The 13,277-nt window shown below is 39.1% G+C and overlaps 1 protein-coding gene across 1 annotated transcript in view; it reads right to left on the bottom strand.

The window, feature by feature from the left end:
• The window catches only part of OCA2 (OCA2 melanosomal transmembrane protein), a 178,531-nt gene extending 168,123 nt beyond the window's left edge, over window positions 1-10,408 (bottom strand). Inside the window, 1 exon segment of the mRNA XM_032204674.1 lies at window positions 10,125-10,408. Within this exon segment, the coding sequence (XP_032060565.1) occupies window positions 10,125-10,393 (269 nt within the window). The 5' untranslated portion in view covers window positions 10,394-10,408.
• Window positions 10,409-13,277: the final 2,869 nt, after the last annotated feature.

The following is a 13,277-nucleotide window of genomic DNA, read 5'->3' as shown; positions in this document are numbered from 1 at the left end:
AACACCCGTTAGCATTTTGAAAAGCATGAACTAACAGGCTTTTCATCAGAAAAATAAAAAAATTAAAAATTAAAAATAATAATAATTAAAAAAAAGCAAAGCCTGTCCTTTGCTATGCACTGGACCAGTTACACAGCTGTTTGGTTATAAAATCAAACATATCAAAAAGGTTTAGTGCTCTTAAATTAACAGCATCTCCAAATAAGAGAAGTCTGACAGGCACATCAGATGCCTGAAAGCTGGATAAAGTGTAATGCCAACAAAACACAGCTTCTCACATGTATCTTTTGAATAAAACAACTGAAGAAACTGTTGCAAAGATAAACAGCCACTGCACTAACAAATGTCTTTTTAATATAGTCTGCACAAGCAGTTTGCAGAAAAGAAATTATCAATAGGGCATGGTATAGCATGAAATCTGAAGGGCACTCTGACAATACGAAAACACAAAGGAAAAAGAAAGGTAAGCAGATACACTAGGCAGAGGAGCAATGAAGTGGGGGGAAAAAGAGAGAAAACAAGACAAAGAGAGACAATAAAATGACTGCTACCATAGAATCATAGAATCATAGAATATCCTGAGTTGGAAGGGACCCATAAGGATCATCAAGTCCAACTCCTGGCACCCCACAGGTCTACACAAAATTTTAGACCATGTGACTAACTGCACAGTCCAATAGCTTCTTAGTCATTGCTCTTAAAAGTTGTAATGTATAGGTAGCTCTTTTACACCTCCATAATCAGTATGTAACAATGGTTGTTCCTCTACACAAACAGAACAACTTTAAAGCCCAGATAATGGCATTGCACTTGACTCATGTCACTTAAAAGTAGATTGCAATTTATAGAATTATAGAACTTGGGTTGGAAGGGACCTTAAAGATTGCCCAGTTCCAGCCCCCTGCCATGGGCAGGGACACCTCCCACCAGACCGCATTGCTCAAAGCCCCATCCAACATGGCCTTGAACATTTCCTGGGATGGGGCAGCCACAGCTTCTCTGAGAAACGTGTTCCAGTGACCCACTGCCCTATGAGTGAAGAATTTCCTCTTAATATCTCATCTAAATCTCCCCTCTTTTAGTTTAAAACCACTATTCCTGGTCCTATTATTATCTTCCCAAGTGAAAAGTCACCCTGCATCCTTTTTGTAAGACCCCATTGAATACTAAAAAGCTGCAACGAGGTCTCCCGGGAGCCTTCTCTTCTCCAGGCTGAACATCCCCAGCTCTCTCAGCCTTTCTTCATAGGAGAAGTGCTCCAGCCCTCTGATCATCTTTGTTGCCCTCCCTTGGACCTGCTCTAACAGATCAACATCCTTTTTGTGCTGGGGGCCCCAGACCTGGATGCAGCACTCCAAGTGGGGCCACACAAGAGCAGAGCAGAGGGGACACAATCACCTCCCTCGCCCTGCTGGACACTCCCCTGTTGATGCAGCCCAGGATGCAGTTGGCCTTCTGGGCTGCAAGCACTGCTGGCTCATGTGAAGCTTTTCATCCACCAATTTCAAATAAATGTTTTAAAAAACAAACCAAAAATGAAATGCATGAGAAGCAGAAGTATGTTTTATACTACTTTAAGGTTATGTAATCTGAAAATTAATCAGAATAGTGAAAGAACTAAAGCTACAGGAATTATCTCCCCTGGAAGCATTAGGTAGAATTGTGGGCTAGATAGGAGAAATATCATTACTCATGGTGGAGATAAAAAAGTAAAATTTAACTTAAGCCAAAAATGTATAGACATTAAATTTTTAAAATGCTATAAATTTAGAAAGGAAGGATAGATTCCATCAACATTCCTTCTTCATTGCTATAAGTATGGTTAAAATCTCAACCCTGTAGTGTTACGGCAGTTTATATATTAACTTAACTTTGGTGAATAACACTGAAACCTCAACAGGACAGGTTATGATGTCACTAAGATCATCCTTCTTGACAACAAAGACCAAATGTGATGTAGACCATGATACTATGAAGATCTTGTCCATGAAGAAATGCATAGACAGCAGGGGCAGGAACCTGATAACTAATTCTGCATACAAGTAAATAAATACCTTTACATATAAGGAAGCTGGTGTCAATACTTTATTTGGATGACCTCAAGGCATTATTTGTATGACCTAAATCTCCCTAGATTTATACAGTGCTTGACAAGTACGAAGACCAGAATTTTCTTTTCTCTGTCTCGCCTGTTTGAGCCTCTAAAACATTTGTTGGATTGACACAAGAAAATTCAGTCCTACTCTAAATTGTATATAAATTGGTACATTTGTTAACTGCTTGTGATGTGGAACTCGTGTTCTGCCTCACAAACATCATATTTCCAGCTGAAGAAAAGCATGACAGGTCCAGTGACATTAATGGAGCTCTTTCAACTGCTGTTGACAGACCTACAGGTTCAAAGCTGCGACTAGTACTATATCCAAACACACAAATACTTATGACAATCTATCTTTCTTTTCTGCCAATGACAGTCTGTCTTCTGCAAAAATAGGCTAGTTGAAATATTTCTGGCCCTATAATCCTCTTCAGTACTGTTATACAACTATGAACAGATTTGCAATGGGTGTATGTTGTTATTTAATTTGTGGTCAAAAACAATAGCTTTCCACAAGCTGACGTTTAATTTTTTTACTCTGAAACATCCCTATTACTTACAGCTCTGGCTTAGCTCATATCTGGGGACAGTCCATTGTGCCACAACGCATTGAGAGTTTGGTCGTCTTGACCTGCACAAACAAGCAGTGGGAGCTACTCTGTACAGTAGACAAAGAAGTGTACTGTGCAGCCACTCTGTACAGCTCGACAAAGAAGCCATGTGCTACCAATAGATGTTATAAAACTGTGTATTTATGTAATATTATGACATATCCCTGCTGTTTAGGTTACACAATTAAAGATGCATCAGACAAAAACAGAGTGTATTCTCTGTTACCCTCCCTTCTGGGTTTACAGTTCCTTTTATCAGACTAAATTCAGGTTCATGCTTTTCACTCTAAGAGGTTTACATGCTGTACCAGCTGTCAATACACTCCTAAAGAGGATTGCAGCTCACATGTCATTGACATGGCTGAGGAGGTAGAGTTGCTCGTATCACTACTAGAAAGATTGGAGACAAAAGAATATTTCAAGCTGCTTTTACTTTTTTATTTTATAAGGAGAGAAAATCAATTGCATAAGACCACAAGAGTGGGTAGAAAAGTCACTGAGAAATATTTACCTACCTCATTAAAGGAAGCACTGCATTAGGTAAGGATTAGACTAACAATAATTTTATCAATAATATAGCGCTTCCTTCTCAAACAGCAAATGCAGCAAATGTTTTGCCACACATACCAGTTCAATATAACTGCCAGCATGGCTGTCTGAGACAAATGCTTTCATACTCCATCATTGCCAGAGCTTCACTTCAGGCAGGGGAGCCCTTATAAAAACTCTCCTGGATGACACCAGGAAGTGACTGGCAGATGGACTGTGTTTACTGTCCCTACTAACTGGCAGAGAAAAAGGGAATTGCTCAGAAAGTGTGAGCAAAACCCTCAGCCCTTCACAGCTGCTTCTGAATGATGCTAATTCACAGGCAGTACTGAGTCAGTATCTTCTGCTGCATTTATGAAAACTGTGAGTTTCTGTAAGTGCCAATCTATCTATTTTCTATTTCACCCTGCCTGAAAGAAATATAAAATGTGCAAAGGAAAAAAAAAATGATCAAGTACATTAATTCTGAACCTACCCACTTTTGGCAGGACCTGGCTCCAGCTCATTATTCTGTCCCTGACTTAGCTCTGACCTGCTGTGGACAGAGCTCTGTGTGGTCTCTGACTTCTGCTGGTCCATTAGCACAATTATTCCAGGTTGCCCATGAAGTCCCATTAGTACCTATCAAGCAGAGAATTGCTTGCTTGGTCACTGTAAGCATTTCGGTGACTCATTTATCAGCTTTTGCTGTATTTCAGAGTAAATCACTTGAGCTCCTTATGAATAACAGTTTTGGGGAGAAAAAAAAAAAAAATGATTTGCCAGACTACAGACTCTGATCCTTTTTTTTTTTTTTTTAATTCACTGGCTAACTCTTGCCATCTCCACTTATCTATTTTTCCATCAAGTACATTCAATTTAACATGAACTTCAGCTCTTAAATGTATGACTGCCACCATTCTGGAAACTTTTGCTGTAGCTGAGGAATGATTTCCAGTGCTTCTAATGCAAAAGGACAAACCAATCTGATGCTAATTAATTCTAATGGAGAGACATTTAAAGTGTTGGGCAGACTGAAACACATCTCTACCACCAAGCAGAACTGTGCCCTAAAACAGTAAACTATGGGTAAAAAAAAAAAAAAAAAAAAAAAAAAAAAAAGAGAGAAAGAAAGAAAGAAAGGAACCAAATGTATATTTTTGTAGGACTGTTTAGTGTGGGTGGAGCTGTTTGTTGTTTGTTTGTTTGTTTTTTGAGGGATCATGGACTTCCATGTTATTTTGCTAACACTTCTAATCTTTTGTTGGAAGATGGAGTTGTAAATACTCACTAGTGCAAGGTATTCAGAGGAAACAAGGAGTGCCATTGGGTCTGCTGGCTCGTTTCAAGGTTTGGGACTGACAGTTTAACTGCAGCTTTGGGAATGTTAGGATGTTTTATCTTAACTGGGGACTGGTCACATTAAAGCCTGGCTTACAACCATGGCATTTACTTCCTTTTATCTGTCTCATTCCACAGTTCACCACATCCTGGTCTCACTCTACTTCACACCATTTTGGCTTTGCCCAGTGTCTTTCTGTAGCCACATACAAGGGCTTGCATTCATCCTCCTCAATATTGCTACTGCCTGCATTTTCATGATATCTCTCCTGCCAGATACTTCTCCATCCACCTGTGTCCCAGAGCCCCCTCTGTGCTCAGCAGCAATTCTCCAGGAGCCAGTCCCAGGCAGAGGCTGTGGCAATATTTTTTGGCAAACACTCAGTATGAACTAAGATATCCCAGCTCTCACCTAGCTACCCTAACTACTGGGAGCAACAGTATCCTGCAAACCCTTCATCTCTCCCTTGAGACCCTTTTATCTTCAACAAAATAATCACTGGAAGAAGGAACAAGAGAAAGAGATAAAACAATGCTGATTATCAGATTTACTTAGAAACTAGAATACCTACCTTACAGTTCCTCCTTCAATGGATGTTTCATGATTTAGAGAGATAAAAGCATACAGAACAAGGCATACAGAACAGTTTTTCAAAGAAAAGGCTTCACTGAGGTATACTGAGTGACTGAGTTATTTGCTTCATCTTACACTGATAGCTCCTCACATCAGCTATTTAAGCCCCATGCATGCCCTCCTGCTCAGCTGTGATTGCCTCTATGCAACACATTTCTTCTCAAAGTCTGGATGTCTTGTTGGCTTAACCCTTCAACCTTATAATGTAAAAAGAAAAAAAGAAAATGAAAAAGGGGAAAAAAAAATGCATAGCTGACATTAAAAGCCTTCCCTCCTCTTGAAAAAGAGGTTTACATGAGGAAACAGCTGTCAGACCCCAAAGAGGACTGAAGCTTGTAGGCTACTGGCATCTTTCCACAATCGGTCTCAGAGGTCTAACTAAGAAGAACCCAACACCCATCATAACCATGTTATTAACCATTAGAAAGAGAGCAGCTGCTTGCAAAAATTGTTGTTTTTTTTTTTTGCAATGTCACAGGAAGTCAGTTGTAATATTTGATCTCTGTAGGTTGGTACACTGTACATTTTTCACTTAGTGCTGAATTCAGTTTTTAGCTTGACAGTGGAAAAAGTGTGAAGCAGTTAATTAGTGCTTCTTAATTAGTGCCTCCTAATTCCTTCAACAAAGCACTGAGAAACAAAAATTAATATTGGTGGATTTTTGCTTACAAAAATGTCCTGTCAGAATCAAAAAGCAGTTGAGTGTCTACAGGGGACTGCTAGGGTTTTAGTCTGCTGATGACAGAACAGAAATAGTAATACATGACTAATTTGAAACATTGTAAATAATTATAACAAATAAGCACTGAGATGAAAAATAGTACACAGAAACAGAAGAACTAAAGAACTCTGAACACAGGAAAATTCATCATGAGTGAGGTTTCTGTCTGTGTATTTCATTAACAGAAAAGAAAAAAAAAAGTTAAAATCAGTCTTATGTGTGACATGCATATTTTGTTCAAGTGAAACCCAACATTGCCCTTAAGTTATGTCATACAACCACGTTTCTGCCATCCTTCTGCTACCACTCTCAGAAGCTCTTTTCCAGGAACTGGGGAACATCTAGTTAGAAGGGGGCAGCAGAACTTTCCAATAATCTATTTTCCTATTTTGCATAACATTGTCTTTCTGTTATACTTCCTATCTTTCAAGCTAAAAGTTTGCTAGAAGTGCTGACTGCTTCTTTCGAGGTACAGCTTCCGTTTTTGAGGGGGATTTTGTGATGCAGTTGGGGCAGCAACAGAGAACTGTAATCGGAACTGACAGAGTCTCTGCAGTCCTGTGCACCCACACAGTGTGCTCACAGCAAGCTGTGTTGTGGCCACATGCCTCCATATTAGCAATGAACACTTGAGAGCATATTCAGCATCAAATGAACCACATTAGATCAATTAGCGAAGACGTGACTTTAAAATTTCTTCAATATTACTTGTTCACTGCAGTGTCACATCATTTCAGGATCCTCACAGGAAATTCAAAACTCAGAAACATTCACTACTGATAAGAAATGAAAAGAAAGACAAAAGTGTCACCAGTCAAGCAGTGAGCAATATCACTAGAAGCTACACGAGAATGATGTATGTGTCAGTTTGCTGTGAAGCCACTTATCTGTCCTGGACTACTTCTCTAATGTTTGCATGATTGACATGAAAAATCAGAATGGTTCCTACATAAACATGCAATTATAATGTGAAAACAACTGCTTTCCCTGTGTGGCTGTTGAATAGAAGAAGATCCCACTTTATTCTAATAGCCAACGATCAAAATTAGTCTTAGGACACATAAAGAATGTTTTGAATGTTTTTGAGCTATTTTTTCCTCAGTCATTTTCCCCTGTCTGAAGAAGCTTTTAAATTGTCACATAAATTTTACTTATTTAGACAGTAACCATGTCTTCTTTTGACATCAAATTCTAACTCACATAAATGTCCTTTAAATTAGCAATATGTCATCATAATTATAAATCAAAACTAAGATTTATAATCCCTCACTCCTAAAGGCATAATTTCACTTTCTTACAGTACAGTAAAATAGCTTATCCTCTCCCAGCTTCTCGAACTAACAGGAAATGCAATTGCAATCTTTCTGTTGTATTGGTGCAAACCAAGAATTCAATAGAGATTTTTAACTCACTGACCTTCTCACTGCAAACCAATCATTTCCCTACTGATCCTGGGACCACAGATTCAGGGTAAAGGAAGAGATGAATTTGGTTGATTGTTTTTACCTTTCCTTACAGAAATGAGCATTACGTAAGTGAAACTGAAAGACAGGAGAAATACTGAGAGAAATAGTTTTGCCTGATGAAACACAAATTCAAGCATATTCAAAAAAAAAAAAAAAATGTTATTTTTTATCATGGGGATCTATCTTCTTAATGAGGCATTAAAGTTAAAGAAGATATTTCCAAGGACTATCTTATTAAATAACCAACAAATTCCAGGGCCAAATTCATCTAAATGTAACTAAAGTGGAGTTATTCTAGGGCTTGGTTTCATCACCTTCTTTTCACTGTCTAATTTCTCATGAAAAGTTCACAAATATACTCAGTGCACAACTGCCATCATTTTTTAATTTTATTTTAATAATATAAAAATATTATCTGACCACCTAAAAGAGGTACAGCCAGAAATTAAATAAAAAAAAAAAAAAAAAAAAAAAAAGGGGACCAAAAGGACAACATGAAATGAATGCAACAGGGTCTGGTTACTTTATTACCCACTCTTCCACCACTTTTGTATTCCAAAGAAGAACTTTCTTTTTTCAGTAACATAGTTTTTAATAGCATCAGAAAGTAATTGGTTAAAAGGGATTACTATTCATCTTATTTCTATAGAAAAATTTATTTCTATGGTGGCCTTTGAAGCTCACTAACTCCTAGGCTGAAAACAGTTGACATCACCCCCTTCCAGTGGATCAAAAAGGAGGATTTCAGATTTGGTTGACACAAAGATATGTTTGGCTTCTCCTGTGGAAGCAGCACTGCTGCTGTTGACACCAAGAAGACTGAAGAGCCTTTCTCTGTGGACATAGCTTGTACATGCATAGACAAGATGGAAGAAAATAGCCTGTGCTTTTGGAAATGTCAGGGCTAACCTAAAAAGCATGGCCAGAGAGCAGTGTCAAACCTTCCTGCAAGGTAAGGGACTCGGGAAGGTGTCATGGCACGGTGCCTATGAGCTGAAAGGCATTTTCATGTACCAAGATGATAATAAGATATTAATGAAAAAGAGCCTGATCAACCCATTACGCAAAGGCTGAGGAGAATGAATGAAGTTCAAAATCAAAATCCAAACTTCAATAGTGTTTTGCACTATGTTAAAACCTGTATTTCTAGTAGACCACTATATACCACACAGTGCAGTTCAGTGTAAATAAACACCTCAGACAGATGCAGTCCCACTGAACACCACTAGACCTCATTTGCTGTGCAGTTCAGAGGAACATGCCTGTGTTTCCTATAGTGAGGAGTACTGGAGGAAGTCTGACTCTTATTTCAGTGTGAAGGATGTTCTGTGCATGGTTCAGGACCACTGTGGATGGTCCAGTCTTCATACAGAGCCCAGAGAACCTAATGCAATGTAACAAAAGCTGGAGGGTATTGTTCTTCAATATGTGATGGAAATTAGAAAGCATTTTGACAGGTAGGCAGCTCAAGACAACACACACACTAACCATAAAATACCTAGAGGATTATGCTGCAGTCAAATGAAAATGTTCAGTCCAAAATAGGGTGGATATCTACTTCCCTAAAAAAAAGGACCTCAGTTAATTCAAGAACACCTTCTTAAAGGTAATTTTTGCAACTGAGATAAATCCTCTGTTCTGTTAAATGGTTTTTTTAGAAAGTCTTGTCTCAGTTCACATTTGAACAATTCAGAAAGCCTTGGAATCTTATCCCTGAAAGATAATTCAGCAATTTAAGTTAAGTAGATGCATTAAAACAAACCATAAAGACATGCCAGTTTAGTGAACCTTTATATGGAGAAAAAAAAAAAAAAAAAAAAAAAAAAAAAAAGATTTACTCTCCTTTCTCCTCCTCTTTTAATGGTTAGTACTCTTCTTTGCAAGCAAAAGAACAATTGACATTAAAAGTTAATACTTATTCTACTGAAACTCGTCAAAAAACTTGTGAACCTGCAAAAGTTTATCCATGGTTTTATCTGCATTCTGTTGAGTAGTCACATTGATTAAAGGGTAATTACTCATAATAGAGGGGTCACATAGATAACATTAGTATTTTAATTGCAACTGACATACATTGGCTAAAATATACACTACAAGCCAGACAAGATTCATCTCCACATAAATATATATATATATATAAAATATGTACATATATATTTTGCAGGAGCAAGAGAGGTAAAAATTAAACAAGGAGAAACTTCAGGAGATTCTTTCCCGATCCCTAATATATTACTATAAAACATCAGATATACATTTGTCTGTAAGACAGCATAGAGAGGTTTCTTTAATTTTACGCCTATTCCTGAGTCACTCACAGTGACTACATTTTACTCAACAGGAAAAGTGTTATCAGAAGGCCTGGAGCTACTGCCTGCCTTTGCAGGAAGGTGGGTGCAGCTTTCTGAAAAAGATGGGGGCTGAGGCCTGAAGACTGCTTTATCCCTGTATGTTTTATGTCACTTTGTGACACCAAGCAAGGAAGGAAAACCACATGTCTAATCTTGAAAAGAGCAAAATGGGCCCATAGCTGCTATTAAAGCTGAGATTAGTTCAGAAATCCACCACCCTCCTAAGGCAATTAAGACTGCTCTGATGTCCCATTAAGCTTTCTGTTCACTTTGTGGGAGAAAAAACATTTTCTTATTGACAATACATATCTTCTTTGCAAGGAAGTAAAAATGAATTTGAATTAGAAGAAAAATATTCTGCTTGTCCTGATTCTTACCTTCCCTGTATGGGAACTTGAGTGAAATCCTTCCCCAAAGCAACACAGTCATCCTCCCCTATTGCTCTGTTTTCACAAAGCATCTGTGGCTCTCCAAGACTAGCTACCATGCCATGATATTCTCTTAATAGTCGCAGCTCATTGCAACTTCTCGTCCCCGGTTTGGATGCCACTGTTGCAGATAAACCAGTTTCATGTGAAGGGGTCTGATTCAGCTCCATCTCTTGTTGTCTAGAAATTGTACTGTCATCTTTGTTATCCAAGTACATCTGTCCCTGGGGGGTGTTCTCCTAAAGAAAGTGAAAACAAATATATTAGGACTAAATTGAATTGACTCAATGTTTACTTCAGTACAAGCGTGTTAAAAATGCCAAGCAGTAGATTTTTTTGTGCACCTTTGGATATCTCTCTTGTTGGTTTATTTCCACCAGGAATAAATCCAAAGTTTTAAACCTCTTTGTAACTTCAAAATTAGTCATTATAAAAAAGCACAGAAATATATAAAGAGACCTTTTCCATGTCTGCCATGATTTTCTCCCACAAATTTTCCAGGAACTTGCACTGACCTGTCCCACAAAATAAGCCATAATCACTTATGGATCAGTGTGGGCTGGCATTGTGGCTGGTTAATGAGAAACAAATGCAGCCACAGTGCTATCAGTGAGCTTTGGGCTTTACTTCAGAAGCACAAAAATACCAATTCTTCAAGATCTGTGTGCGTGGAAATCCAGCTTATGCCAGGAAGAATTAACTCAGATTTACAGACCTCTTAACATTGGGAAAGTGGGACTGGAAACAAAATTCTGGCCAAATTTTAAGGGGAGATTTATCTGTTGATAAATCAGATATGAAGACAGAACATCAGATATGAAGACAGTGAGACCCAAGCTCCTGTTGGATGCAGCAACTGCACGTGCCAGCTCTTCTGCCACCCAGCACCTGGGCACAGGCCTGGGCCAACAGGGACTGGCGCAGAGGCCACAGACTCAGAAAGGCTCCCCCTGCAGAATACTTGGGGTTGTGTTAATGCCATTTCACCACATCATATGGCTTTTACCTTGACCACAGCAGTGGCCATGGCCCTACTGAAACCACTGCTCCCTTCCCGGCCCACAAGCTCCCTCTGAAAGCCATTGTCAGGCTGAAGTGCTGCCACAGGCAGCAGCCCTTCGTTAAGCAGATCAGATATTCAAGGTTTCTGAAGACAAAATGCCATTTCACCAGCTGCCAGCGGCACTTATGAAATGTGAATCCAACCTTGATGAAAATTAGGTTCTATTATATGATTATTAACAGTGATTATAATAAAACTTAGTGCGTAACAGTCAAAAAGCTTTTATACTTTGATCATTAAAATTCGATGTGAAAAGTTACAAAAAAAAAAAGCACTTCAGAATACCACAAAGTGCCCAAATCAGACACAGAGACCGAGTTAGAGAGCAGCCCTTCTTGAACACATGCTGAGGAACCTAATTATGGGTCTATTTAAGTGCAAAGTGGCAAAGCCACCACAGAGGACAGCAAGAGCCTGGGACACAGGCCTGCCAGCCTTGTGTGTCCGAAAGGCAGGGGACAGCAGCCATTTTGGAGCATGTCCCCACTCCTCCCTTCAGGGACCTCAGCAAAGGACAGGCAGGTAGACCTGCAGGGCCATGGGGCAGAAATAGCACAGTAATAGGGAATAGGCCCAGCAGGAGAAATCACTGGAAATGGAAATAACAGAAAGTCAATTGTGGCTTCGTGCAGCTTTGAGCTCTCCCAGTCGCACAGCTCAAAAAGGATAGAGGACCCTGAAAGGAATGACTGAAATAGTAATAGAAACACAGATCTTGGCTCCAAGCAAAGATGGGCTTGCAAGACAAATCTAAATCAGAATTTCCCCAGGTGGCATATCCTTCTCTAGTGCTTTCTATTCCCAGTATCCTTCGTTCTCATATCCTAATCTTCTTCGCCTGACTTTATAAGGACCTGCACTTAGATTGTCTAATTTGACTCTTGCCATCATTAGCAGCCTGGAAAACATCAGCACAAATAAGCCTTTGTTTACTTGGCCTTTCTTTGTTTTCTTGAAAGAGAGGAGAAAGGAAGGGAAGGCAGTAGGGAGAGTGTGCTGAATTGCTGGAAGAAGTCAGCAAAGCTACTCCCTTCACAGGGATCCCACTTTGGGCATGACTGGCACGCATCACAAAACACTAATTAACTTTTGAAGGATACAAGTCCCCCTTTGTCACCCAGTATAAGGAGCAGAAGCATGGCTGATGTAGTACCAACTACACCATCAGTGAGCTGGTCCAGGCATTTTCTACTGTCTGGAAAGCACTGAATATTGGTGACCCGTGACAAAATCCTGAGTAAAAGTCCAGGAAAGCTGGGCTTGTTGCATTGTACCTTGAGATGAAAGGCTGGTGGTGTGGGGCAGGCCAACTCACAGCACATGGAGGCCAACACCACCCCATCAACACCCTTATGCCACCTCTGGTAAGCTGCTGCCCTACAAGGCAGCCACTTGCTGCCTGTGCTAAAATCACAACCTTCCTTCCACTCTAATAGATAAGTTTGGAATGCAAATATTTCAAACTGCACATGGAAAATATAATAGTTCTTGTCTTCAATCTCACTATATATATTTACATACTGGTTTTATTAAGACTGTAAATTATAATTGAGCTATCTTCCCACTTGTTACATTTTTCATAACATTTGGTTTGTCTGAGCACCTGCTGTGAAAGTATACAGACCTTCAAGTGATGTCAGGCTGTGGAAACATGAGCTCCATCTGTACTAGTTTTTTTTAAAGACAAGAACCTGAACACAACCTCTAAAATTGATCCCGTGTCACCCCCAAAAAATGGGAGTTTTATCTTGAGTTGAGTAAGGACTAAATCAGTTAGGGTCTTATAAGTACAGAGCCTTAGCCTGAAAGAAATTTATTTTAAGAACTAACATCAATGAAAAATAAAAGAATGCCAAGGACAAAAAGCTTGAGAGAAAACCTGATGCCTGGATACCAAATCATAAACCACATTATTGCACATTCACAAAAGCTTTGCAAAAAAAAAATAAAATAATACAGCATCATTTTGCCACAAGAGACAGGTTTGATTGTGATTACCCACGTAGCTAAAACATTGCTAAGGCAACTATCACCATGGT

This window comes from Aythya fuligula, chromosome 1, assembly GCF_009819795.1.
Source record: "Aythya fuligula isolate bAytFul2 chromosome 1, bAytFul2.pri, whole genome shotgun sequence".
NCBI lineage: Eukaryota > Metazoa > Chordata > Aves > Anseriformes > Anatidae > Aythya > Aythya fuligula.
This window is presented reverse-complemented; position numbering and strand designations above follow the sequence as displayed.